At 48.6% G+C, this 24,512-nt stretch overlaps 1 protein-coding gene across 1 annotated transcript; it reads right to left on the minus strand.

The window, feature by feature from the left end:
- Window positions 1-1,191: 1,191 nt before the first annotated feature.
- On the minus strand, window positions 1,192-24,083 carry BSG (basigin (Ok blood group)). Its single transcript, XM_029613598.1, has 9 exons — window positions 23,893-24,083; window positions 17,515-17,862; window positions 16,512-16,671; window positions 5,635-5,723; window positions 5,207-5,343; window positions 3,906-4,185; window positions 3,163-3,187; window positions 2,774-2,842; window positions 1,192-2,093 (listed from the first exon to the last, which is right to left on the minus strand). Exons 1-8 carry the CDS (start codon window positions 23,996-23,998, stop codon window positions 2,788-2,790), a joined length of 1,200 nt encoding a protein of 399 aa, XP_029469458.1. The 5' UTR covers window positions 23,999-24,083; the 3' UTR covers window positions 1,192-2,093; window positions 2,774-2,787.
- Between the last annotated feature and the right edge of the window lie 429 nt (window positions 24,084-24,512).

The raw sequence follows: 24,512 nt of genomic DNA on the forward strand, positions 1-24,512 counted from the left end.
ATCTTCAGCTACCACGACAGGGTGGCTCTTCATTGACAAGACACACGTGGAAGCTGCTGCAGTAGCCTGGTAGGTTTTGTTTCACTTGGAGAACTGAGCATTAGTTCTCTAAATGTTTGACTGCAGACTTTACCAATTATTCCATTGGTTGTTGGTGCAACCCTACACTACAATTACATAAAGATGAGTCCAACAGGCACTGCAGCTCCTGCTGTACCCCTACTGAGCAGGCATAGCTAGGTTTATTTTTTTATAATTATGACCTCAAGACTTGGCTATTTAAATGTGCTTTTACCGAATATGAGCTTTTAACCTCAAACACCAAATAATGAAGCCTGTAGTAAGACACAAATAAGCAACACCGGTTATACCAGCATTGCTGAACTAATCGGGCCGATCATTTTTATGGTTTGTCTGCTGTTTTGTGGTTTTTGATTATTTGTTTTTATTTTCTTGCTTTATTTAATTGACTTATCTTACTTTTACTGTTCTTAATAACTAACTTATTTCATATTTTAACAGAGTTAGTTATTACTTTTTATAAATGTATTGTATTTTATTATATGTTTTAAACCCTGTAAACCGTTGTGAAGGCACGTCTGATGTGACGGTATAGAAATACAATAAACTAAACTAATAAACTAAACTAGTAAAATTTGTTGGAAACTGATTTGAGTCTTTTCAAAAAAGTGTCTAAGGGTAAAAACGAAATGGAGGGAGGAGAGGTGGGGCCTGGCCATGGATTGGGCAGAGTAGAGCATTAGCCTGGTCTGGCCACTAGAGGGCACTCTCCCTTTTTCAGATTCACAGCACACAGGCTGCAGTCAGTCAGCCTCCCCCCTCCAAGAGGCACCAGCCACTGTACCCAGCCAACCCACTTCACCACAGGAAGGATCCAAGCTGCAGAGCTGAATAAAGCTCCTCTATGCCACTACTGAAGCCAGTTTCGCAGGCTCCCTAAGGTGCCCTTGAGCATGGCTTTTGCACTGAGTGTACAGTACTGCTGTGTGACAGGACACGAGTAAGGTTATAGCCTGTGCATGCTCTAATGCCTATTCCCACACCATAAAGGGAACATGAGAAACTGACGCTGGCAAGGACATAACACCCTCTCCACAACAGACACAGAAAGGAGACACAGTGTGATTTAATTCACGATAGTGACCCAAGATTTATACATACCAGAACAAAGAAAATGGAAATTTCCTCTTTATTGTGTACGTGATAAGACAGGTATATCTTTTTTAATTAAAAAACTACAGAGCATAGCGAGTCTCCACGATACATGTATTAATGAATTTAGAACACACTGGACACTGCTGCCACCAGTCACTAAACATTTTAAAAAGGTGGCACTGCCTACAATTAATGCAAGTCTAAAATTTCCCTTTTGTGGCCCCAGCACCGAAGCCCTGGCTTGTCTGAATTCCTGATGGCACGTAAAAAAAAAAAACTTAGAGAAGGAAGAGAGCAGAATGATGCCAAGAGACTTGAGCTACACTAGCTCAGCATAAAAACACTTAGTAAGGGTATGTGCATGCATTGCTGGTACCCCCAAACCCTCTAATTCACAAGTACGGCACAGGAGGGTCCCTTCTCTTCTCTGGCAGGTTCAGGATTCGTGATGGTCGCCTGTTCCAGGTTCCTCTGCATCACATGGAATCCTAGGCTCCGATCTCCCTTGAAAGAGCACAGCCAGGGGCAAGCTGGGGTCAGATGGATAACACATGTAATGTTAAAAGCCGAGAGCTGTCAGTCACGGCTGTCAGACAGACAAAGCTAGACAGCCAGAAGCTGTAGAGCCCAACACATTCCTGGGAGCTCATGTTACACTAGGAAGGACAATACTATGTCATCAAGTGGCCACACAGAGCTAGGCCAAGCAACAGCAAGAGGGCTCCAACACACATGTACACAAGAGTCCCACTAAAGCACAGTGCGAGAGCTGGGAGAAGTAAAAAAAAACAAAAAACTCATTGCCCGACACGGGATGGGGCTTCTGGCTACTACTTTCCAATCAAATAGTGGATATGAAGTGAAAGAACAAGTAGAAAGGTTGTTGGACTTTGTTCATGCTTCTAGCTTCAGAGCACTGCAAGGAGAGAGAGAGGGCATTGATCTAGCTCAATGATTCCCCAACCATTTTCATTCAGCCAAATGAATACTTATATAAAACAAACAAAAAAAAACGTAGCACACCAGACTCCTGCCCCTGGTCCTCCCCCCTCATTGACCCCAGTACATCAGTGTGTTCTTGGCCTCCTCAAATTGCCACCAGCAGCAGGGCCCGTAGCACCCTAGGCAGCCCAATGTAACACTGCACCCCTCCCCCACCCCGAGTTGAAAGTGCCCCTCTTACACTGGTAGATATATATAGTCATATTCTCCCCTCTTAGAGGGTTCTCCCCTACCCAGCAGCCCAGAAACCTTCCTACAGCCTCCCTCACCAGCCATGAGCCTGCTTCCTGTGCGCCTATGTCTGTGGGTGAAGGATTATGGGAATGGTTTTTCTGCCTCACTCCCGGACACTGATTTTTTTTTTTTAAAAGCGGAGTTGCAGGATGGGCTCTGCAGCTGGGCACACTGGTCTAGCTTTTAAAAAGCACCAGAACCAGACTGCACCGCATCTGGCAAAGGACATTCAGGTCCCACAGGTGACAGCTGCATCTCACCCTCCAGCTCTCAACTGCTTTGATCCAAAGACCTCCAAGACTATGTAGGATATGGGAGGGAGGGAATGCTACTCTTCCTAGGCCAGGAGGCTATTACTCACCATTCTGGGTCTACTCAGTTGGAGTTTCTCTGGCGAACATTGTCGTTGTTTATACTCGTGTTGCTCTTCCTATGGTAAGAAAAAAAAAAAGACTGAGAACAGTACCAAAAGCACCAACCCCCCAATCACCATCCTCTCTCACCCTAGGGAGCCTCTCCATCACCTCAGGGTTCCTGTCATCTCCATCTCCAAGCCCCCTCACATACCTGACAGGCTGCCATCCAGTCCCTCCCTGCCCAAAAACTTCCAGCACCACTAGAGCATCACCCTTCCCTCTCCAACCTTTGTCACCAGTCCACCAAATCCTCCAAGACTATCCCGTCTCTGCCCCCATCCCCCACTAAAACCCTCCCTGTTCCCCTCCCCCCAGGCTCTGGAGACATACTCACAGTGGTGCAGATCCTCCATCATCGTCTTCAGACCATCAAAGAAAGAAAGAAAGAAAAAAAGAGTGAGGAACTGTGACCATCTCTAGCTATACGAGTTAAGTCTGTACACGTCTCATCTTCTCAAGCACTCCAACCCTGCCCACCTGTCCGTTACCCTCAGCTCCACCTGTGCTATTGAGTCCCTGGCGCTGGTGTGCCCCCCTAGAGACTCCTGTCCACCAATACTGAGCACCTGGATTCTGTCCATGCCAGTCTGCTCTTCAGAAGGCGTCATCCAACTCTTCTGCCCCATGCCAGTTTGCTCTCTCCATCCCTGAACAGTGCCATTCCCCCTTGTGCCACACAGCAAAGAGCACTCGACACGAACGTCCCTTTGCCCCAATCTGTGAAGCTTCTGCATCGAAGCAGGAAACCAAGGAGCGGCAGATAGTTGGCCAAGATGGGGGTTATCAAGGGCAGAAGTCTGAGCACCTGCCTCCCCTGGAGGGTAAATACACAGAACTGGGGATTTCTGCTTCTAATTTTTCTATTGGAAGCATGGACCAGTGGCAAATGAAAGGACAAAAGATGCAGCCAGAGTAACACGTACCCTTCGCTTAGCCCACCGCAGAGCGGCCAGCAAGGAGAGGACACTACCGCCAATTGCAAATCAACGCGCAGGAAAGATGGTCTGCAGTACCCCAGTACAATATTACTCAGATCAGGTTTCCCCAAGCAATCCCCTCCGTGCAGGCATGCCTTACCGTCAGGGACCTCGTCTGGCTTTCTCCGTTTCTCATAGATGAAGATAATCGTGACCAGAATGACAACTTCGGCTACGATGCCCAGGAATGGCCACAGTGCAGCCAGCCTGCTTCGCACCCTGAGCATGATGGTGGCCTCTCGGCTGCCCAAGTGATTGGTGCCTTTGCAGACGTACTCGCCCTGGTCCTTCTCGATTTCCAGTTTAGCAATGTGTAGCTCCGTTTTGTTCCCACTGGCTTTGATGATAAAACGGTCATCGGTGCCATTCACCATCGGTGTCTGGGAGGAAGCAGAGAGACCGGTGAACCTGCCGGGTACTGCACTTGTGTTTCAAACTCTAAAGACTGGAGCCCCTACATGCCTTAGTTCATGCCTGGCTAGATATAACCCTACACGCTCCTGGGTCAGCTTCAGACAGGTTAGTAGTGGGCCTTCTGTAAAAGTGGCAAGCTTATAGAGAGTACTTGGCAATTGGCTCTTGTCAAGCGCCGATAATTTGCTAAAGATGTTCTCCTTTTGTCTCAGGTATGCGAGAGCAGATCAAGAAAGATTAAAGCTCGGTTGCTTGTTCCAATCTTTGAAGGCAATTAAGCCAAGCAGTGGTTGACACTGGACTATTTAAGGGGGAACTTTAACTGGGGTTTTGGGTGACTCTATGCTTTAAAAGTAAATATACACTTTTGTATTCCACCTATTTCCAGGGCCTGTTCTAAACGGCTTTTCATGTTGTGAGTCATCTATGATAAGATGAGGAACCCATAGAAAGACAATGACCACAAAAACCATCCCCCATGGTGGCCCTGTGAGAAGGCACCTGGAGCAGGTGAGACTATTCCCCCACCTTGAAACAATCCCAACTCAAAGGTGTGAACTGCAGAACTCAAAGGTGCCAGCCAGTCACACTTTGTCTTCTTAGCAGCGGAAATCCCGCTAGGAGAGAGCGTGCTGATGGGCATGGGAGGGGGATGCTCAGCCCACAGTGGTTACTCGCAGTGACGAATTTGTCCCAGGTCATCAGCCTGGAATCTTTTTTTTTTTTTTTTTTTTTTAAACTTACTTCCTTTTCCCCATTGGCAAATAGTGGAAATTAGAGGCTGTTGCTAGCCCTGATGTTGTACCTTGATTTAGAAAGATACCACCAGTTACTGTAATCTTAAGATTAACAAAAAAAAAGGGGGGGGGGGGGGGGGGGGGAGTTATTTTAAAGCGAAAACCTCAGCTATTTCCACTGAATTCTGGTGAACTCCTGAGCTTCCATGCCCGTCCCACCCAGCGAAGGCATTCAGGCTCCGCTACTCACCAGCTCCTCATCGCTGCTGCGCCTGTACCAGCTCCACTGGTCCACAGGAGGGTAGGAGCTGCACTTGCAGATCAGGACGCCGACATCGTTCTCATCCTTGTTCTCTTTCTCGTGGTACGCCACCACGTGGGGGGTAACTAGAAGTGAAGGAAGGGAAAGTGCTAAGAGCAAGAGGCTGAAATGTCCCCCTTTCATCACCAGAGTGACACACTAGTAAGACTCGGCTCTAGGAAAGGTGCACGTCAACATCCATATTCATGGAGAATCGGTGACAAGACAGGACAAGGTGCTCAGACTTCACAGACAGAAAGGAAGTGGCTCTCAGCTGCACAGCAGCCCTAGCACAGAGGGCCTGCTCCCATCCTGCCAGCTGATACCAACAAGACTTCTCCAAGGTAAGATCAACCCTCCCCCTGCCTGCCAGTTACCTGACACGTTGATGGTTCCTTTCACCGCGGGTTCAGTGAGGAAGATGCAGTGATACACGCCGGAGCTCTCACCGTTTACTTCAGAAATACTGCAACAGAAAACATGGCCATGAGAAACAAGCAAGAGGAAGCTACAGGGCAGACCCAGAGACCATACTGCATCCTCCAACCCCCCCCCCCCTCCCTCCCAATCCAATTGCCTCTCAGCCACCCTTCTCTGTATGACCAGGGCATCAACTCATGAAGATGGACACTGGCCTTGTTAGGGGCACCTATGTGCTCGTTCCCCAGCAAACCTGCATCCCCCCCCACAGGCACAGGAGGGGGCAATACTAACCACACAGACAGGAGGGCCCAGGAACGGCTGGCAACAGAGCTCACTTACATAAGAAATTGCCATGCGGGTCAGACCAAGGGTCCATCAAGCCCAGCATCCTGTTTCCAACAGAGGCCAAACCAGGCCACAAGAACCTGGCAATTACCCAAACACCAAGAAGATCCCATGCTACTGATGCCAGTAATAGCAGTGGCCATTCCCTAAGTAAACTTGATTAAAAGCCGTTAATGGACTTCTCCTCCAAGAACTTATCCAAACCTTTTTTGAACACAGCTACACTAACTGCACTAACCACATCCTCTGGCAACAAATTCCAGAGTTTAATTGTGCGTTGAGTGAAAAAGAATTTTCTCCGATAGTCTTAAATGTGCTACTTGCTAACTTCATGGAATGCCCCCTAGACCTTCTATTATCCGAAAGTGTAAATAACAGATTCACATCTACTCGTTTCAAGACCTCTCATGATATTAAAGACTTCTATCATATCCCCCCTCATCTGTTTCTTCTCCAAGCTGAACAGCCCTAACCTCTTTAGATTTTCTTCATAGGGGAGCTGTTCCATCCCCCTTTATCATTTTGATTGCCCTTCTCTGTACCTTTCTCCATCGCAAACTATATCTTTTTTGAGATGCGGCAACCAGAATTGTACACAGTATTCAAGGTGCGGGTTTTCACCATGGAGAGATACTGAGGCATTATGACAATTTTCCATTTTATTAACCATTCCCTTCCTAATAATTCCTAACATTGTTTGGCTTTTTTGACTCGCTGCAGCACCACTGAGCTGACGATTTTCAATGTATTATTCACTATGATGCCTAGATCTTTTTCCAGCATGACTGAGTATTAGAAAGCTGGTCACAATTCTCCTTTCACTAGTCACTCTATGACCTCAAAAAGTCACCCTGCCCTTTCCTTAAGGTCAGCCTAAGCTCTGTGGGACAGAAGGCCCTAGCACCCTAAGATCTCGAGCAGAGAACTGCGTATTCTGAAAGCTACACCGGCAAACATTACAAATAAAGGGACATAGAAAGCTTCAGTACATCCCAGAATACTGAGGAAACAAAAGTGCACCTCGCAGCTCACGTCAGCTTATCGCTTGAAACTCAATGTGGAACCACTGCACGAGGGTGGGAACAAGGAGGAAACGGAAAGCCTAGAGCGCTGTTAGCTTACCATGCACTCACTGGTGGCGGGGAAGTAATGAAAGGACGGAGCAGTGCGGTACCTCGAGGGAGGTGACAGGGATCACAGGCAGAAACTTGCCCAGCAAGCTTGATTTGATGAAGTGACCAGAGCAGGGTGGGGGGGGGAGGTGCTGTAGACGTGACCTATCTGGATTTTACTGACACTTTGACACTAGTTGGGAGAAAAGTGATAAAGTAGGAGAGAACCAGGACAGAGTTAGTCACCGGGGTCCGGGCTGCGGGGGGAGAAGTGACCAGTGCTAGTGCTCTTCAAGGTCTTTAGAAGTGATGTTGGGGAGGGGGGGGGGGAAGATTAGAAAGGAAGCTTCGCCCGTTGGGGAATGATCTGCGACAGTACTGACATGCTAGGACAGAAAGAAAAATGAGAACTTTTTGGAAGAATGGTCAAGAGTTTGGCAGCTACATTTAAAAAAACAAACAAAAATGATTTCACATCAAATACATAAACCCAAGGCCTTATCTCTTCTTGGAGAGGGAAGAGCTAGTGGTCAGCAAACTGGAAAGACCTGGTGTGACAAAGCAGTTGGAAAAGCTAAGACTCTCCTTGGGTGCTTAAAGAAAGGGCACCAGTGGAGATTACCTCTCCACAGGGCTCTGGCGAGACCCCCACCTTGAGACCCGTGACCACCTCTACAGAGGGACACCGACAAAGCAGAGGCAACTCAGAGGACGGTCACCAAAAAACTGGGCATGGACTGCACCATAAGCCACGCACGGAGAGCGAAGGAAGTAAAGAAGGGCCAGGGGAGGTGCGGTACAGACACGCACAGCTGGAGCGGAGAGGCGTCGTGGTCAAAATAGCACCAGAACGCAAGGAAGTTTGGGAACATGGTGGCAGAGGGAGGGGAGAAAAACTACCCATTCAGAATGACTGGCGACGGCACAAATGGACAGAGTGAGCACCAAGCGACATCTTCCCAGCACAAAGAAAGCATCAGCACTTTTAAGGGGGAAAGATACCACAGTTTAGAACCAAAGCCCGGCAGAAAATACTCCACCCAGCCAGGAATAAAAGTCATGAAAACCCCTGGCGGAGCAACAATGAACAAAGCCAAGTCACCGGACGTACGAGGAGTCAAAAAGAGAAGGAGCATTTAAAGCAACTCACCAAAACAGCTTTAAAATGTCCCTCTTTCTGGATTCCCTCATAGTACGCCATGAGCCGGAGTGCCCTGCCAGCACAGACCAGTAAAAGCCCCATCATCCAGCAGGCATCTGAGGGGGCGGGGGTGATGCAGAAGTGGACAGAGCACAGAAAAGCTACTGCACTCCCTAATTCCACGCCTCTGCCGCCCTCCTTGCAGAGAACAGGGAAGAGCAAACCTAGTGTTCGGTCGAGTTATTTGCCTAGAATGGCCCCTTACATTACTGATGGGTATTCAGAGGACAGCAGGATGTCTGTTCTCACATCAGAAGAAGCCCCGCAAAGGAAGTTTTGACTTAAACACGTCCAACTGGGCATATGCGGCCTGCTATAATTCCACATATCCACGTGGGGCCCCCTTCAGTCCATAATTTAGCCGAAACAAAGGGGAGTTGGGTGGATTGTGAGAGGACCAGAAACCCTGCTGTCCTCCGATTTGTCTTTTTCCCAGCATATTCCAGAACAATCTGTTCACGGTGCATTCCAGTAAGACAAACATAAAACACTTCACCTTAACACAGAGACAGGTAAAGCATTTCTGCTTTCTCCAAGGACAAGTGAGATGGCATTCCTCACACCTAGGGAACCCCTAGCTACACACGGCCTGAACCAAAAAAAAATAAAAGGCCAAAACAGGCAGAAACTGTTTGGGGTGCCAACAGGCATTTTTATACTTTGAGGTTGGTTTTTTTTTTAACTATATGGGGGGAGGGGTGTCTGAAACCCCAACAGACCCTGCGGGGGATGGAGTGTGTTTCTACACCTCAGAGACTGCTCCGGGGCCTAGGCCAAGCCCCCTGTCATATCGGGAAGTCCCTGCGGGGAGAACTCTACCATTGCAGTCGTGCAGACCTGCTCCATGGAGGCTTCTCTCAGGGGGGGCTTACTGACGCTGCCGTGGCTCTGACCCATCTCATTCAGGCCTGCTGGCCTGAGGGGAGGGGATGCAAGCTGCTACCCGATTAGAAGGGTGTTTTGTACTGGCAACAGCAATGTCAGGTTTGCAGATAATAGCAGTTATCCCTCCTTTATTATTTTTTTATCATACCTAAGATTAATTTAAGAGTACAGTATTATCATATGGATATCCTATTCATATAAATGGAACTTCCAATCCACAATCCAAATAGCGTATATTATTTGAACCATGTAACCGAAACTTTATTGGCACCTACTAGCTAATTTATAATCCTAACCAGACTTATTTATGTGCCTATCTGTAAACCGTTGTGATGGTAAACCACTAAACGACGGTATAGAAAAGTTTTTAAATAAATAAATAAAAGAAATAAATGGCAAAAGAAACACAAAGTTGGGTGGACTTTTTAAGGGCTTCAGCCTGCACTAAACAGAAGGCCCGTGCTTTAATGCAGTCCAAACTATGTGGTGCTTCTTCATCTCTGAGGACATGTGGTCTGGGGAAGAAAGTTGGAAGGACGACAGGTTAAGGTGTTGGTCTGCTAGTACCGTAGGCAGAATTTAGATGCCTGCATGTAACTAGCCTATTGTGAAACTACTTGGTATAAGGTGGAGAAGTCTCTAGGGCCTGGAGCTCCAACTACAGGTCAAAATGACCACCACCAAGTGTGACCTTCCCAGGTCAGGTACTTCAGCTCATAGGAGTCTATAGGCTAAATGTTTTCATCAAATGGGTTAATGCTACATTGAGGTACCATGACAGCAGGAGGCTTCAAGCGAAGCAAGCCCTCTGCATAAACCTGACAGCTAAAGCCTATACAGAAGCAGGTTTACCTTCTACATAGTGCAGTGGGGGCTCCAGAAAACTTTGTATGGGGGCAAAGTGAATTTCAGGGAGGGCAAGTGCCAAGAGGCTTTCCCTCCAACCAAAGTGGCCCAGCTGGACCTGGGGGGGGGGGGGGGGGGGGGGGGGATAAGATGGGGGTTTAAGCTCCTTGTCTGGGGGACACCCCCCCCCCCCCCCCCTTAGAGCCATCCCCAGGTGGTGGTAAGCACTAACTGTACTAACGTGAACCCTAACTGAGCTGGTCTTAAGACCTGACTCTAAATGACACAGAAAGTAATCAAGCAGTTTGGATGTGGAGCAGAAGAAAGGATCTGGCGTTTTCCCCTCACACCAAAAGGCAAACATCCTCTACTGTAGGACTTCCATGTGGAAACCAGAATGAGGCATCCTCGGGAAGATTCAGGGGTTGTAGAGTTACCCTGTCAACATCCAGGCTGTGAGGGCCAGGGACGGCACAATAGCCCCTGATCTTGATGGATGAGAGTTGGGGAATTGTCCGTCACGAATCCAGTCAAGCTGGACATCGCCCCCAGGAGTAGAAATCAAATCTGTCTTGGACAATAGGTAGTTATGGGAATTATAGTTCCTCAGTCTCTTCTGAGACTCGTTAAGGTCTTCGCCACTAGAGGAATTGCAGGATGTATACAGTAGACTCTGACCCCAATTCATGGCAAAGGCAACTGAGGCTTAATTTGTTTTGAGTCTCTTTGGGAGCAGAAGAGCAGGACCTCTCTGTTCTGAGGGAATATGAACAGATCTACCATGGCCGTGACACATTTATGGTGTATCTGGTACGCTATCTTCCAGTCTAAGGACCATTCATTGGGGTCCAGGACCCAACTGTCTGGCAGGATGTTCCCTCACTTGCCAGGTATACAGCCTTAAGTACCATTCCCGAGAAAGAGCCCAGTCCCACATATGGACAGTGTCCTGACATGGGAGTTATGATCCTATTCTTCCCTATTTGTTGATGTAAAACATTGCTACTTTAATGTCCATCTGGAGAAGGAAAACTGTTGGCCAACCAATCTCTGAAAGCGTTTAGGGCCTACTGTACCCACCCTTAGTACCAGAAAGGGTATCTAATAAAGCTTTTAAGCCAACCAAAGGCTTGGGGTGCAGAATCCCTCCACATTGGCTCTGCACCCCAGGTTGAACGCACCTGTGGTTAAGACCATTCGTACTGGAAACGTTTAGAACAGTATTCCGCTGGTCAGACTGGAATGAATCTGCTACCAGGACAGCGTGTCCCTCAGAGGGTGGGCGATGTGGATGCTATCCTGAAGATCTTGGAAGACTTGATTCCATGGAGATCTGAGAATCTGCTGGGCTCTTCTCATGTGAAGATGTACCAACTGATTAACCTGGATCTGCCATGAGGTCCAACAACCTCAATACGTCCTATGCTGATGTCTGCTGATTCATTCTTTTCCTCTCCACTGCAGACATCAATGTGATAACCCTCTCCTGTGGGAGGGAGGATCTAACCTGAATCATGTCCAGCAGCACTCCTATAAATTCCACTTTAAATGATGGGCTCAAGTGGGATTTGGGTTAATTTATGGAGAACCCTAGCAACTCCAGCACCTGAATGGTTTTACTCATTGAGTCTGTAGTACCACCTTTGGACATGCTCTTATCAGTCATGAGCTGAGGGGAAAGAGGACATCTCAGCACCTTGCTTGAATACCTCCTGGTATTGAAGGTCTGGAGTGGCACTGGAGAGACTCTGAAGCCATTACACCGTGGTCATTAATTTGGGCTACCACTTCCTTGGCTTTATTGCCAAACAGATTCTTCTCCATTGCAAAGTACATCAGTGAGTTTTTCCCTGGACATCTGGTTGGAGGTCTGAGGCCCACAGCTAAGCAGGTTTGTGGAAGCAGATATCCACTGCAATACAGTCTCCAAAATAAAAGCTGACCAGACCACATGGTTTCCATACTTCACATCCTTACCCACCAGTGACTCCAAGGTATCATACTGCTTCTGAAGAAGCTGCTCTGCTATCTCCTTTATGCTCTTCAGTATGTCTCACATATACTGGCTCATGAAGAGAGACTCCCTGAACAACTTCTCCTCCAGTCAAGTCCAGGTTACCAGAACCCATCTCCAGGGGGCACCAAGGAATGAAAGCAAATTCTAAACCTCAGATTAGTGGAGAAGCCGATGCTTCTCAAATCTGGGCGTCTTCTGGCCACAGTCTGCCTTCATAACAGGAACCACAGAGAGGGGACTCTCCCATGTTCTCATCTATGCCTCCTGAAGAATCTTATTGACAGGCACTGCCACGATATTCTTGAGGGGCTCCACAAACTGGAGGATGTCTAGCATCTTTGCCATGGGCTCTTCCTCATCCGCCATTCTCTTAAAATCAGTGAAGGAGAGGTCTTCCTGATCAAAGAAGTCAGATCCATAGCTGAACCCCCCCCCAGGACTATTCCAAGTGTGATTGGTACATCGGTGACATGGAGCTGGACCTCATACAGATAGACAAGGCCACAGAGGACAGCACGTGTCTGTTGGAGCCTAGATTCAGATGAACCCCCTGCACTTTGGTGAAGCTTCCTCCCCTGATGGCAAGAGATATCAGTGTGGCAGTATCTGATGTCAGTTCCCTTTCAGGAACCAGCATCGGGGTTCTTCCACTGGGTACCAATAAGGAATCCAGCAGAGACTGGACATCCATCTGCATCCTATGATCCAGGGCCTTCGGGATTTTCTGATCAAACTCCTCCTCAAAAGCTGCTGATGCCAACACAGCCTGGAAAGCAGGAGAGGCCATGTCTTCCTGGGACATGGAAAACATATTGGTGGTTAACATCTGGACCCTTGAGACTGTCTCAATTCCTGAGACGGCATGGAGATTCAAGGCTTCTGCCAGAATGTCCCTCCCTGCATTGCACATAGACAGATACAGATGCCGATGTTCTTTGACTTTCACCCAATGCATGTCAGAGCTTTGCGATGCTAGTACCAAAGAGGTTGAACGCTTTGCTCTCTTCAGATGGAAGGATGCCGATAATGGTCAGTCCCCCTGATTCTGCTTGAGGCCCGATGTCCTCTCAATCTCGATGCATTGCCAACAGTTGTGCAGCACCTGAGTCCCTTAATGTCAATGCCTCCTGTGCAAGTACTGATAGGCCAAACTTACAATTCCATGTGATCAAGGTGTGAAGGACACCCCGAGAGATCATAGCTGCACAGAGGGGAGAGCCCCAGATGTCCTGCTCAGACTCCAGGCAAAGGATATATTTATAATGGGGAGGCATGACAAGCAGGACCAACTTACACAGGAAGGCACTTTTCGAAGCCACTGGCTTTCTCCTTCTGGAACATCGGATGAAAAACCAAACAAGTCAAAGTCAGGAAAAAACATAACCAATGTTACTTCGATGCATCGGTACCGCCACATCATGCGGTCACTGAAAAACAAACCTAAAAATGCTTGAGAATGTACCTAAAGGTGACTAAAGAGTGGGATGACTGTGCGGCCCAGCAAAGCACAAATCCTGTGAAGCAAAAGGTCCCTATCAGACAGGAGAGAAAAGGTCCGTGACCAGTTGGCTCTGCTCATGCTGCATAAGCCCATTAGGACATGTTCAAATTTCCTAGAAACTGTGAAGTCAAACTTCTGTGCCAGGCGGCATCTGATGTCACCCACATATGAGGACAGACATCTGTCCTCAGAGAATCCCTCACGTTGATGGGCATTCTGTGTAAGCCACCTTGGCGGCATTAAAAATTAAAAAAAAAAAAAAAAAAAGCGCTGCAGCTAGATGCCAGTTGGTGGCGTTTTCTGGTTGGCTGAATGCCAGATGAGGCTTTTCCTGTGCTCAAGTCTAGTCCTGCTTCAGCCACGTGTAATGGAGCAAGAGCGATAAATACATTGAATCCATTGGAAATTTCTGTAGGGAACTGGTGAAGGCTGAAAAAATATAAAAGTTTACTAAAAATACTGAATATCACTCTCAAAAGAAAACACTCATGGGCAGCAAAACTGCATTCCAGGCTGATACAATACAGCGAGCTCAGCTGAGCGCACTGCTTAACCCGCAGCTGGGTGCCAGTCGACAACCCCTTGTACCATAAGGGGTTTAGTGCGTCCAAAACATAAAATGACAGCAGAAGAGGACCAAATGGTCCATCCAACCCTCCCCCCACCCCGAAACTAATAGCGCTCATCACATGCAAATGCTACTCTCTCCAGATACAAAAAAAAAAAGTGAGCCTGATCCGCACATTTTAACACCAGCCTAGAGCAGGCATTAATTTCTGAGCAGCCCAAAAAAGTATACAGAAAAGCAGAAAATACTGCTTTTCTTACATCCTCTGACTCAATTATCATGGCGATATTAAGTCAGAGAAACCAAAAGGTTAAAAAAAAAAACAAAAACGTGTACCAGCAGTCAGGATAGGGAAAGGAACCCTCCATTAACGAGCGTCCATTTTCCTAACCCGCCGACAGCCACTTCCCCGGGCGTCCACTACCAGGAGGCGCTAGGGGTACGCAACTGTCCCCAGCACCTCCTTTTTTAGCATGACCCCTCACATTTAAATACCACATTGCGCACCAAGGCCGATACAATAAAGACGTGCAGAAAACGGGCACTCAGTGTTGAGCGCCTGCTTTCCTAACGTGCGCCCGGCCACCTCTCCAGGGCACGCACGATACAGTATAGAAAATGAGGGGTCGCGTGCCTCTAGCGCCTCCTCAGCAGTGGCTGTCAGCGGGTTAGGAAGATGGACGCTCATTAATGGAGTGTTCCTTTCCCTATCCTGACCGCCGGCACACGGTTTATTTTTAACCTTTTGGTTTCTCTGACTTAATATCGCCATGATATTGAGCCAGAGAATGTAAGAAAAGCAGTATTTTCTGCTTTTCTGTATACTTTTTTGGGCTGCTCAGAAATTAATGCCTGCTCTAGGCTGGCGTTAAAATGTGCGGATCGGCCTCACTTTTTTTTTTTTTTTTTGTATCTGGGGCGAATAGCTAATACCCTCAACATGCATTTGCATGTGATGAGCGCTATTAGTTTTGGGAGGTGGGGGGTTGGACACATGTTTTGGACGTGCTAAACCCCTTATGATATAAGGGGTTGTGGATAAGCGTCCGAAGTGTGCGTCCAACTGCAGGTTAAACAGTGCCCTCCGCTGAGCACACTCTATTGTATCGGCCTGAATGAGGGAAGGCAGACCAATCGCAGGTTACTTTACATACTTCAGGGATGACACTCTGGGTTCAAAGGTCCCTAAAGCAAGACCGAGAGAAATCAGAAGGTCTGAAAGCAGAAACATCCCCAGACTCCCCACCCTCCTTGGCTCACTGCCCTTGGAGCCAGCATACTGGGCTGGATGGACCTTTGATCGGATTCAAATTTAGCAATTTTTAGGTTCTTCCAAGTCTCAAATAGCTGCAAGTAAGAAACGTTTGATCCTGTAGAGGAAGCCTGCTGGGTCAGGCCTTGGTACACAATGATTTGTTTGTGTTCCCCTCCCCCCTGCTGGAATGGAGGTCAGGTCAGGGAGGCTGGGGTAATGCTTCACTCCTGCTTTGGTTGGTAGCCAGTCAAGTCTGCTACCTCACATGGGTCTCCACTGCCTAGGTTTCAGCCAGAGGATTTTATTTATTACACTCTATATCCTGCAATTCGTAAAAAAAAAAAAAAAAAAACACATCAAAGCAGATTACAAACAATACAGAGCACAATCTAGTGGAGACCCCCAGTAATGAGGATGGAAGTGGGCTGCTGCTGCTCCTATTAGCTGGCCAGCTGCTTTCCAGCTCTCTGAAGGCCGGGAAATGATTCCAAGGACAGCAAGAGAATGCCCATTCCTGCACCCTGCCAAGATCAAACAGGACACAGGCACCCTGCACAAACACAGGGGAGAGCTCCTGCAGTGTGTCCCCAACAGGCACACCCTGCCCAGACGGAAGGGACTGCCAGGCTCAGCAGGAGGCCCAGCCAAGCTAGGCCATTCTCCCCAGCAGGAGGCTCTGGAACAATGGCCTTAGGAAAAGCAAACACACCGTTCCTGCCTGCAGTAACAAACAGCAATGCAGTGTCCCACCCAGTCAGGGGAATGAGGGCTTGCTGGCCTCTGCTTCAGACTCCTGCTACCCTGCAAGTTCTAGACTACCTTCAAATCGAAGCCCAGTCTGCCATCCGAGTACGAGGTGGGCTATCTGCTGACTTCAATATTTCATGGTGAAAATTTCAAGGTTAACGATACTCAGCTTTGTGGTGTGCACCAGCTTTCTAGGAGAAGGGCCTGCACACAGGCAGGACAGGCCATGCCATTTCACGCCTGTCTTTGGGAGAACAGATGCTGCACACAGATAACACAGCCGGTTTCTAGACCAGGCACTCGGCACCCTTTACCCCTGTTCCAGCAGAGTGCAAGAGTTTAAAGGAGACTTACTTGTATGTCATTAGCGTCCCCAAGTTAGTGTCCGCCTCAAGGACCTTATCCCCCTTCATCCATTTGTGGCCAGTGACTTGAGATGGAGGTTCCGTCAGGTTACAGGAAAGCAGCTCTGGGCCAGAGGTTGCCTCCGAGGAGTTGGTTATTATCAGGGGATCTGTATTTGCAGAAGAGAACATGGCATTGACATGAGTGTACATAACAACCAGTAACAGCCTGCCCAGCCACCTTACAAGACCAGTACCTGCTCCTCCTGTTACCATCCTCCGACTTCCCTAATTGGAAACTTATCTTCAGCACCAAACTGTACAACTCTAAATGACGTGAACTCTTCCGCTCAGTCACCGGTGCACAAGGAAAAGAGGGGACTTTGTCTTACTGACCAGAGGTAAGATCGTGCAGGTGAAATGCCTCCCAACCTTTCCTTACAGTGTCTCCATTTCCTACAAGGCTGAAAGCTGTATAAAAAGCAGGACAGGAAGAGCGTGCCAAGATTGCTTCATGCCCCTTCTTTAAACCCCTTAACTTCAGGATTGGGGCAGAGATCTCCACCTGCCTTCCTGAAGCTTCAAGCCCCAATAACTCCAGTTTCATCGTCTTCCTTCTGAATCAATCTCTAAACAGTTCATGCTCTTATCAAGAAAAACAGGAACTAGCACCCCGGACAAATCACCACAAGAGACGAGGTCGCTCAAGGGCTCGGAGGACAGAGACGGGGGTTGTAGGAGAGAAAGGGCTGATTCTTGAGTCTAAACAGCATGGGCTACAGTCCTGCCTTTCAAAGAGGTGAAGGCCACGTTAAGATGGACAAACCTGTGCAGGGACCACAGTGGAAGGACTGGCAGGTGACAAGGTACAGGAGGGCAGAAGGTTGATTTCTACATGGGTGAAAGAGGGGGGAAGGAGGTCATTTTCAGAAGGTCACATGAAAACGGGAGGGAGCAGTGGGGTTCATGGCAAAACACGCATTTCCTGCACAGCCTTTGTGGCAGGCACTCACGTTCGATCACCAGAACGTTAGCCTGCGAACGGATCCACTTGATCCTGGGGTTCTTTGACAAGTGGTTCCGGTCAGGATCGTTGCTGGCACGACACTCGTACAGGCCCGAGTCGGTCACAGTGAGGTTGGAGATGAAGATCGTGCTGGTGGCATGCAGGCCGTAGGTGGCGTGGATTTGGACACGGTCCTCCCGCATCCCATCCCAAAGCTGGGAAAAGGTCTCGTTGAGTTCGCCTGCTTCAAACCACCACTGGATCTCAGGAACCGGCTGGCCAAGCACCTCGCAGTGCAACTCCGTGTTGTCCTTCGTTAGCTTCACCTCTGACAGCGGTGACTTTATAAAGCCAGCTGTGAGGTGGAGAGGTACCAGTGCAAAGTGTTAGTGGAAAAGGAAAGAAAAACCTGAAAGCCATAGTTACAAGATTAAAAAAAAAACAAAAAAAAACAGAGTGACTGAATGGCAAACAGTGTTCACCCAACAGACTGCAGGGCGACACTAAGAAACACCAGAAACTAGGTCCGCAGATCCTAATCCACCTCAGGGATATGGAACAGGAAGTCTTACAAGAGCAGAGAAAGGAAAGATTAGGAAAGGGGCCCTGCTGTTCTCCGGGATGGTAACAAAGAGCTTACCTACAAAACTACAATCTAGAGAGCTGGGCCTGACTCAATAGGGATGGGAACCTGCGACCCACCAGCTGGCTCCTCTCAGACCTGCTACCAGAAGAAAGCTTCGATCCCGCCAACATTAGAGTCCTTTCCACCATTCCACTATATACGGTAGTTTTTTAATTCACAAAACCCACCATCTGACCTACAAGCTCCGTGTATCCACTGACAGGCCAATACAGTACAGTGCTCCGGTGGAGCGCACTGTTAACCCACAATTGGACGCGCGTTTTCAACGTGCTAGCTTTACCCCTTTATTCAGTAAGGGGTAATAGCGCGTCGAAAATGTGCGTCCAACCCCCCCCCACCGAACCTAATAGTGCCCGCAACCTGCAAATTGCATGTTGATGGCCCTATTAGTTATTCCCACGCGATTCAGAAAGCAAAATGTGCAGCCAAGCCGCACATTTTACTTTCAGAAATTAGCGCCCAACAAAGGTAGGCGTTAATTTCTCCGGGCACTGGAAAAGTGCACAGAAAAGCAGTAATATCATGGCGATATTAAGTCGGAGGTCCCGAAAGTTTAAAAAAAAAAGTTAAAAATAAATACATTTGAAAATCGGCCCACGGCTCTAAAACCAGATGCTCAATTTTGCCGGCGTCCGGTTTCCGTACCTGTGGCTGTCAGTGGGTTTGAGAACAGACGCCAGCAAAACTGAGCATCGGCTGTCAAACCCGCTGACAGCCGCCGCTCCTGTCCAAAAATAGGCGCTAGGGACGCACTAGTGTCCCTAGCGCCTCTTTTTGCCGCGGGCCCTCATTTGAATACAGAATCGCGTGCACAGGAGAATGGCCTGGGCACTCTCCCGCGATTTTTTACTGTATCAGCCCATAAATGATGCAAGGTTTGGTGATGCAAGGTTTGGTTTTCAATTAGGATAATGAGTGCTCAGCTCCAAAAGAGCACTCTATGCAGTGCCTGTGGAAAGCCAGCTCTCTCCTTGCATGGCACAAGTACATAGGGCACACCTTCCTTCCTACAGCAAGAATCAGCCTGGAGAAAGCAGGACCAACCACATCCACCCCCGCACACAAGCTGCCAGACATGCACACATTTCAGAACACCCCGACCCGTCAAACGGCTAACCAGCTGCTCTCCCTCATTCACACCTCACTTCCCTGCAAACACACGACAGCATCTCCTATTTTCCTAAAACTACGGTTTAAAGCTAGGACTTCCGCTGTCACGTTTCAGAAGCTATTCCTAACGGGCTGGTCTGATCCGTCCTTTATGGTGTTCGCAAAGGAGTGGCCGTATTATATGCTCTAGCAGTGCACAGAGAGCTAGGGTACATCAAGGACTCGAGGCTTTACTGCTTGCATTTAAAGAAGGGTTCAGCTATAAAAAGCTGCAGTGGCTTCACCAAGAGGATTCTTCAACGGGGCTCTAGCCAAATGCAAGCGATGCCCTCTTACAAATGTGTCATCTACCTGCCTAGGGACGCGCTGCCATTCAAGGCTGCGCTGCGCGTTAATTTGCTTCGGGCACCTTCTCGAAGGGTGTGCCCAGTTCCTGTAAAATATAGGAATTGTTGCTGTGTGCACTGCAATATCTACTCCAAACGGGCTGTATTTTCAGCTTGGATTCTCCAGAGCTTTGTTCTAAGCCTTCCATTAAGGACAAACTTCACTTCAAGCAGCTCCTGAGTATTTAAATAGAAACGTGTCACATGCTCACATTAATTATAACCCTGAACACAGCCTTTCCCCATGATTAATCTTTTACTCCCCCAGCCCAGGAATAGATTCCAGCACCTTCCAAATGACTACGGACACAGCCGCAGGAACTGTACGCCACTGTCACCACTATGCACTGTCAGAGCCCAGTAAACTTGGTTAACTGGTCAGGACCAGAACTACCAAGTGCTCACTACCTGCCCTGAGAAGTCTCGAGCACCAGGAAAGATCAAATGGCATCTTCAGGAAACTTCTTGAATAAGATCAATGATCATTTTGGTTTTAATTTCAGACTGCAGAAATTACTGGCTCCATGAGGAGCGGAGGGTGGGGTGGGGTCTCTCAGACCCTTAAACTTAGGTGACTTATCCCACTACCTACGATGATCAGACTGAAAAGTATTTCCCTTCAGTTATAGAGCATCACTGTTGTGGAACAGCATATATTTTGATTTGAAGGCCAGAAAAGCACGAGGGGGGCTTTTTTTTTTTTATTTTTAAAAGCCTTTGATGTGTAAATTGTCAGATCTAGAGACTTGCATATGCACTATCAGCTGGTTTAGATATTATTTCTCTTTGAATTTTGAGTGGAAATGTATATATTTGAAGTATTTATTAATCACTTAACTTGAGCAAGTCGCAGTAAGCGAGTTAACGTACCTCATAAAATCATACCATGTCAAAAGCATCAATATACAACCCACAGCACAAGACAATAAAATGGCCATGTCCAAAAAATGCCTCTTGAAAAGGGTGGACTTTCAAACATTTACCAAACGCTTTCATACCAGATATAGAGCGCCAACTAGAAGGTAACCCATTCCACAGGGAAATATTTATAGTGGTGTCAATTATTATTTTAGTCAATTTATATTATTCTAAAACTATTTATGTATTTGAGATATTCATTGTATTGATTTTTTTTATTTATTTTTTTTAATGATTTTGCAGTTAATCAAGTAAAGACTAAAGGCTCTAGGCTCCTGCATGCCAGCACCACATAACGTATGCCCAAGTGACCCAGCCTACTGCTGCCTTGACAGCCGCTGTTTCAGCCCAGGGGCGTCTGTATCGAGGGCAAATCTCCAGTCATGCAGCATGAGTCAGCATTCTAAGAAAGCCAGGAAAAGTAGTCTCCGGAGCTGATGGAGGGACAACGCTCACCATCCAGCCTACCATGCTGGACAGACCTTTTACTACACAACTGAGACCACCACACCAGAAGCGTGAGCACATGGGGTGAAAGCAGTTAGAAATGATTCAACGGGCAGTGCGGAACAGAGCAGGGGCAGCAGACCTGGCACGGCTCCTGGGGCTCAAACTGCCCAACCTCACTCTGTAAATCATTCCACATAAAGCCTTGCACATCCATGGGCCCTTCACAGCTTGGCAGAGTGACGTTTGCTACTACACTCGCCAGTCCTGAAAGGTCAGACGTAAATATCAGCAGCTATTAGCCTAGGTTTCTAACAATATATGTCCTTAAGTCTTGGCTTGTCACCAGGCAAGCAAAAGAGCACTTTCCTAGAAGCAGGAGCTGATAGGACTAAGTATTCATTGCCTCTCTGTTCCATTTCCCTTCTCATACTGTTAGCGTATTCTAGGACAGTGTTGAACTCCATCCAACAAGGAAGAGATTTGACACAGCTGTATAAAAAATGAAGTAGGATGCGTCCTTACTACAGAAGGAACACTTTCAAAGTTTAAGGGCCAAACCAATCTCTCACTCTGGCATCACACATGAATTTAAAAGTATTAATGTCACCATGTATAAGTTAATTGCATACTTAGCAAAAATCATTTTTGCCAGTTAAACATGGAGCTAAGCCAAAACAGGAACCTGAAATCTTCCACATGAGTGAAACCCCTCCCAGCTCTGCTGCGATCCCGCTCTTGACAAGGCTGCTCCACGAGCAGTACATGACCCAGCAGTGAAAGCAGGTCAAAGCAAAGTCACCGTCACCCATGGCTGTAAACTGTGCACAGCTCCGGGCCTTGCTGCCATGCTCTTATACTCAACTGTTTCCATAAACAAACCCAGCAACAAAGTCCTTGCATGGGCACGGAGGACTGCACTGCTCCTGCCTCTCTTCACACACAGATGAAATAAAAAAAGCCTTCTCACGCTGCTCTAATTAACCGCATATCTAAAAGTATCAAGTCAAGTCAACCCACCCCAACAATTGCGAACTCCATTCCCTGGAGGACAGAAAGCCTGCTTCTTAGGCTGAGTTACACACGGACGTTTTTGGCACCTTCCTCTTTACCCACTGCTTGTGTCACAATCCTGACCTCAGCGGGGGGGGACGGGACATGGCAACACTGCATGCGCACTTCCCGGAATCTGGACCAATACGTGAGTGGTAAAGTGTAACAGTAAACGTTTTATTCACAAAAAAAAAAAAAGTCAGATCACCACCACTACATTGCTGTCCCAAGGTAACACCTTCCTCTTACACAGAAATAAAGAGTGATTTTGGGGGTGAGGGTTCCTGGCATGAGGACCAGCGTTGCACTTTGGTCTGCTTGCCCTGTCAGCTGTATCTTAATGTAACCAACCAAAGCAAGGAAGTGCCCTAGATACAGGGGAAACCAGAGCAAACACAGGCAGCTACACCAACAGAGCTTCAAGTTCAGCTCCATACCGCTTAGGCATACTGCACCTTAGAACGCCAGAATGAAGTGCTCTTTGGCACAAAACAAATATTCAAGGGCACTGGCAGTAAATCAGACTGAGATCGTACCAAACACACCCTGGTTTAGGAATGAAGCTCGTTCTTATCATGGTATGCAGAAAACAACCCGTCTGGAGGCCTTACACTGAGATAACCTTGAAGGATGGCTAAAAATTCAAGCACTGAATGGAAGACCAAGAAATCCTAAACATACGAAGGGAGCATAAAACTCCCTGGAGTTGCTCTGCAAAGCTTAAGTTCAGAGGTGTTCCCTTTCACACCACCTCCCTTCTCTGCAGCCAGGCAGATACCACTGCCTGCCTTCACCTGGCAAATACCCAGCAGCAGGGCTCCTTCCAAGGGTTACAGCAAAACAAAGTCCATAGACATTGAATACTTAGCTACACAGAAAACAATCACTAACATCCTTTCCCCAAAATTCCCTCAGTTCCTACTTATTAGCCATCTGGGGTTGCCCTCCCTACAGAATATGGATTGGAAAAAAATGGACAGCACAGACTTCAGATCTCCTTCCAAGCAAAGGAAAGCTGGAGCCAAGCCTAGGTGAAAGTGAGAGTGGGAGTCCCCAAGTGGAAAAGTCAGACATCTCCACAGCCCTAACCCCCCCCCCCCCAAAAAAACATGCAAATGCAGATCCCCTCCCCCCAGCGTGCGACAGCCCTGAGGGGGGGGGGGATCTGCATTTGCATGGTGTGGTTTTTTTTTTGGGGGGGGGGGGGTTAGGGTGTGCTCAGGGCTGTGGAGATCTGCCCCTCTCTCCAGCAGCATGCGACAGCCCCGAGGGGCAGATCCACCACTAGCCCCTCTCTCCACCAGCGTGCGACAGCCCCGAGGGGCAGATCCACCACTAGCCCCTCTCTCCAGCAGCGTGCGACAGCCCCGAGGGGCAGATCCACCACTAGCCCCTCTCTCCAGCAGCGTGCGACAGCCCCGAGGGGCAGATCCACCACTAGCCCCTCTCTCCAGCAGCGTGCGACAGCCCCGAGGGGCAGATCCACCACTAGCCCCTCTCTCCAGCAGCGTGCGACAGCCCCGAGGGGCAGATCCACCACTAGCCCCTCTCTCCAGCAGCGTGCGACAGCCCCGAGGGGCAGATCCTTTCTCTCCCAGTACTACCCCCTCTCTCTCGCCCTCTCACCCTAAAAGCACGTGACAGCCCCGAGGCACAGATCCATCGCTCCCTGCAACTCCCGATCCCCGGCACTTGACAACCTCGCGGGTCAGGTCTGATACCCTCTCTCCCAGCACGTGACCGAGCCCGGCACTCCCGACGAGCGGCGCTGACATCGGTCGGTCACCATGCCCACTCCCTCCCTCCCTCCCTCTCCGCGCCTCACCTGCCCCCGCGACCTCACTCCTACACAGCAAAGCCGTGACGGCGGCCGCCAGCAGCAGCAGCCGCCGCCGCCTCGCCGCCCAGCTCGGACTCCCTGCTCGCGCCATGGAAGCGGAGACTGAGGTCGGGCTCCTTCGGCTCCTCACACTGCCAGCGCGCGCGCCCACCTCCGCCAGTTTCTATGGCCACAGCCCTCTACGTCACCGCGACCACTGCGTTCCAAGCCTCATTCCCAGGCGATGCCGCCGCTAACAGGCTTTGAGGTCGGAAGGGGCGGAGCAATGAGCTGAGCTCTCGGGCCGCGCAAGTGCACCGATGTCGCTCGATGGGGCCGCGGTGCTCATCGTCATCAGCAAAAGGAAAAAGAAAAATCACTCGGCGAGCGCATGCAGCTTCTGCAGCTGGAGAGAGACTTCGGGAGGAGGGCAATAACAGCACCCAGGGACAGCCTAAGCAGCTCGAGAGAGATTTCAGGGCTGAGGAAAGCAGCACCAGCAGCTGGAGAGAGATCTCAGAGGAGGAGACAGCAGCACGCTGCGACACTTGCACTGTGCATACAGCCTAATCAGTTGGAGAGAGGCAAGAACAACCTGATTACACCCCAGCTGACGACTGTACAAA

The sequence above is a fragment of the Rhinatrema bivittatum genome, chromosome 8 (genome assembly GCF_901001135.1).
Source record: "Rhinatrema bivittatum chromosome 8, aRhiBiv1.1, whole genome shotgun sequence".
NCBI classification, from domain to species: domain Eukaryota; kingdom Metazoa; phylum Chordata; class Amphibia; order Gymnophiona; family Rhinatrematidae; genus Rhinatrema; species Rhinatrema bivittatum.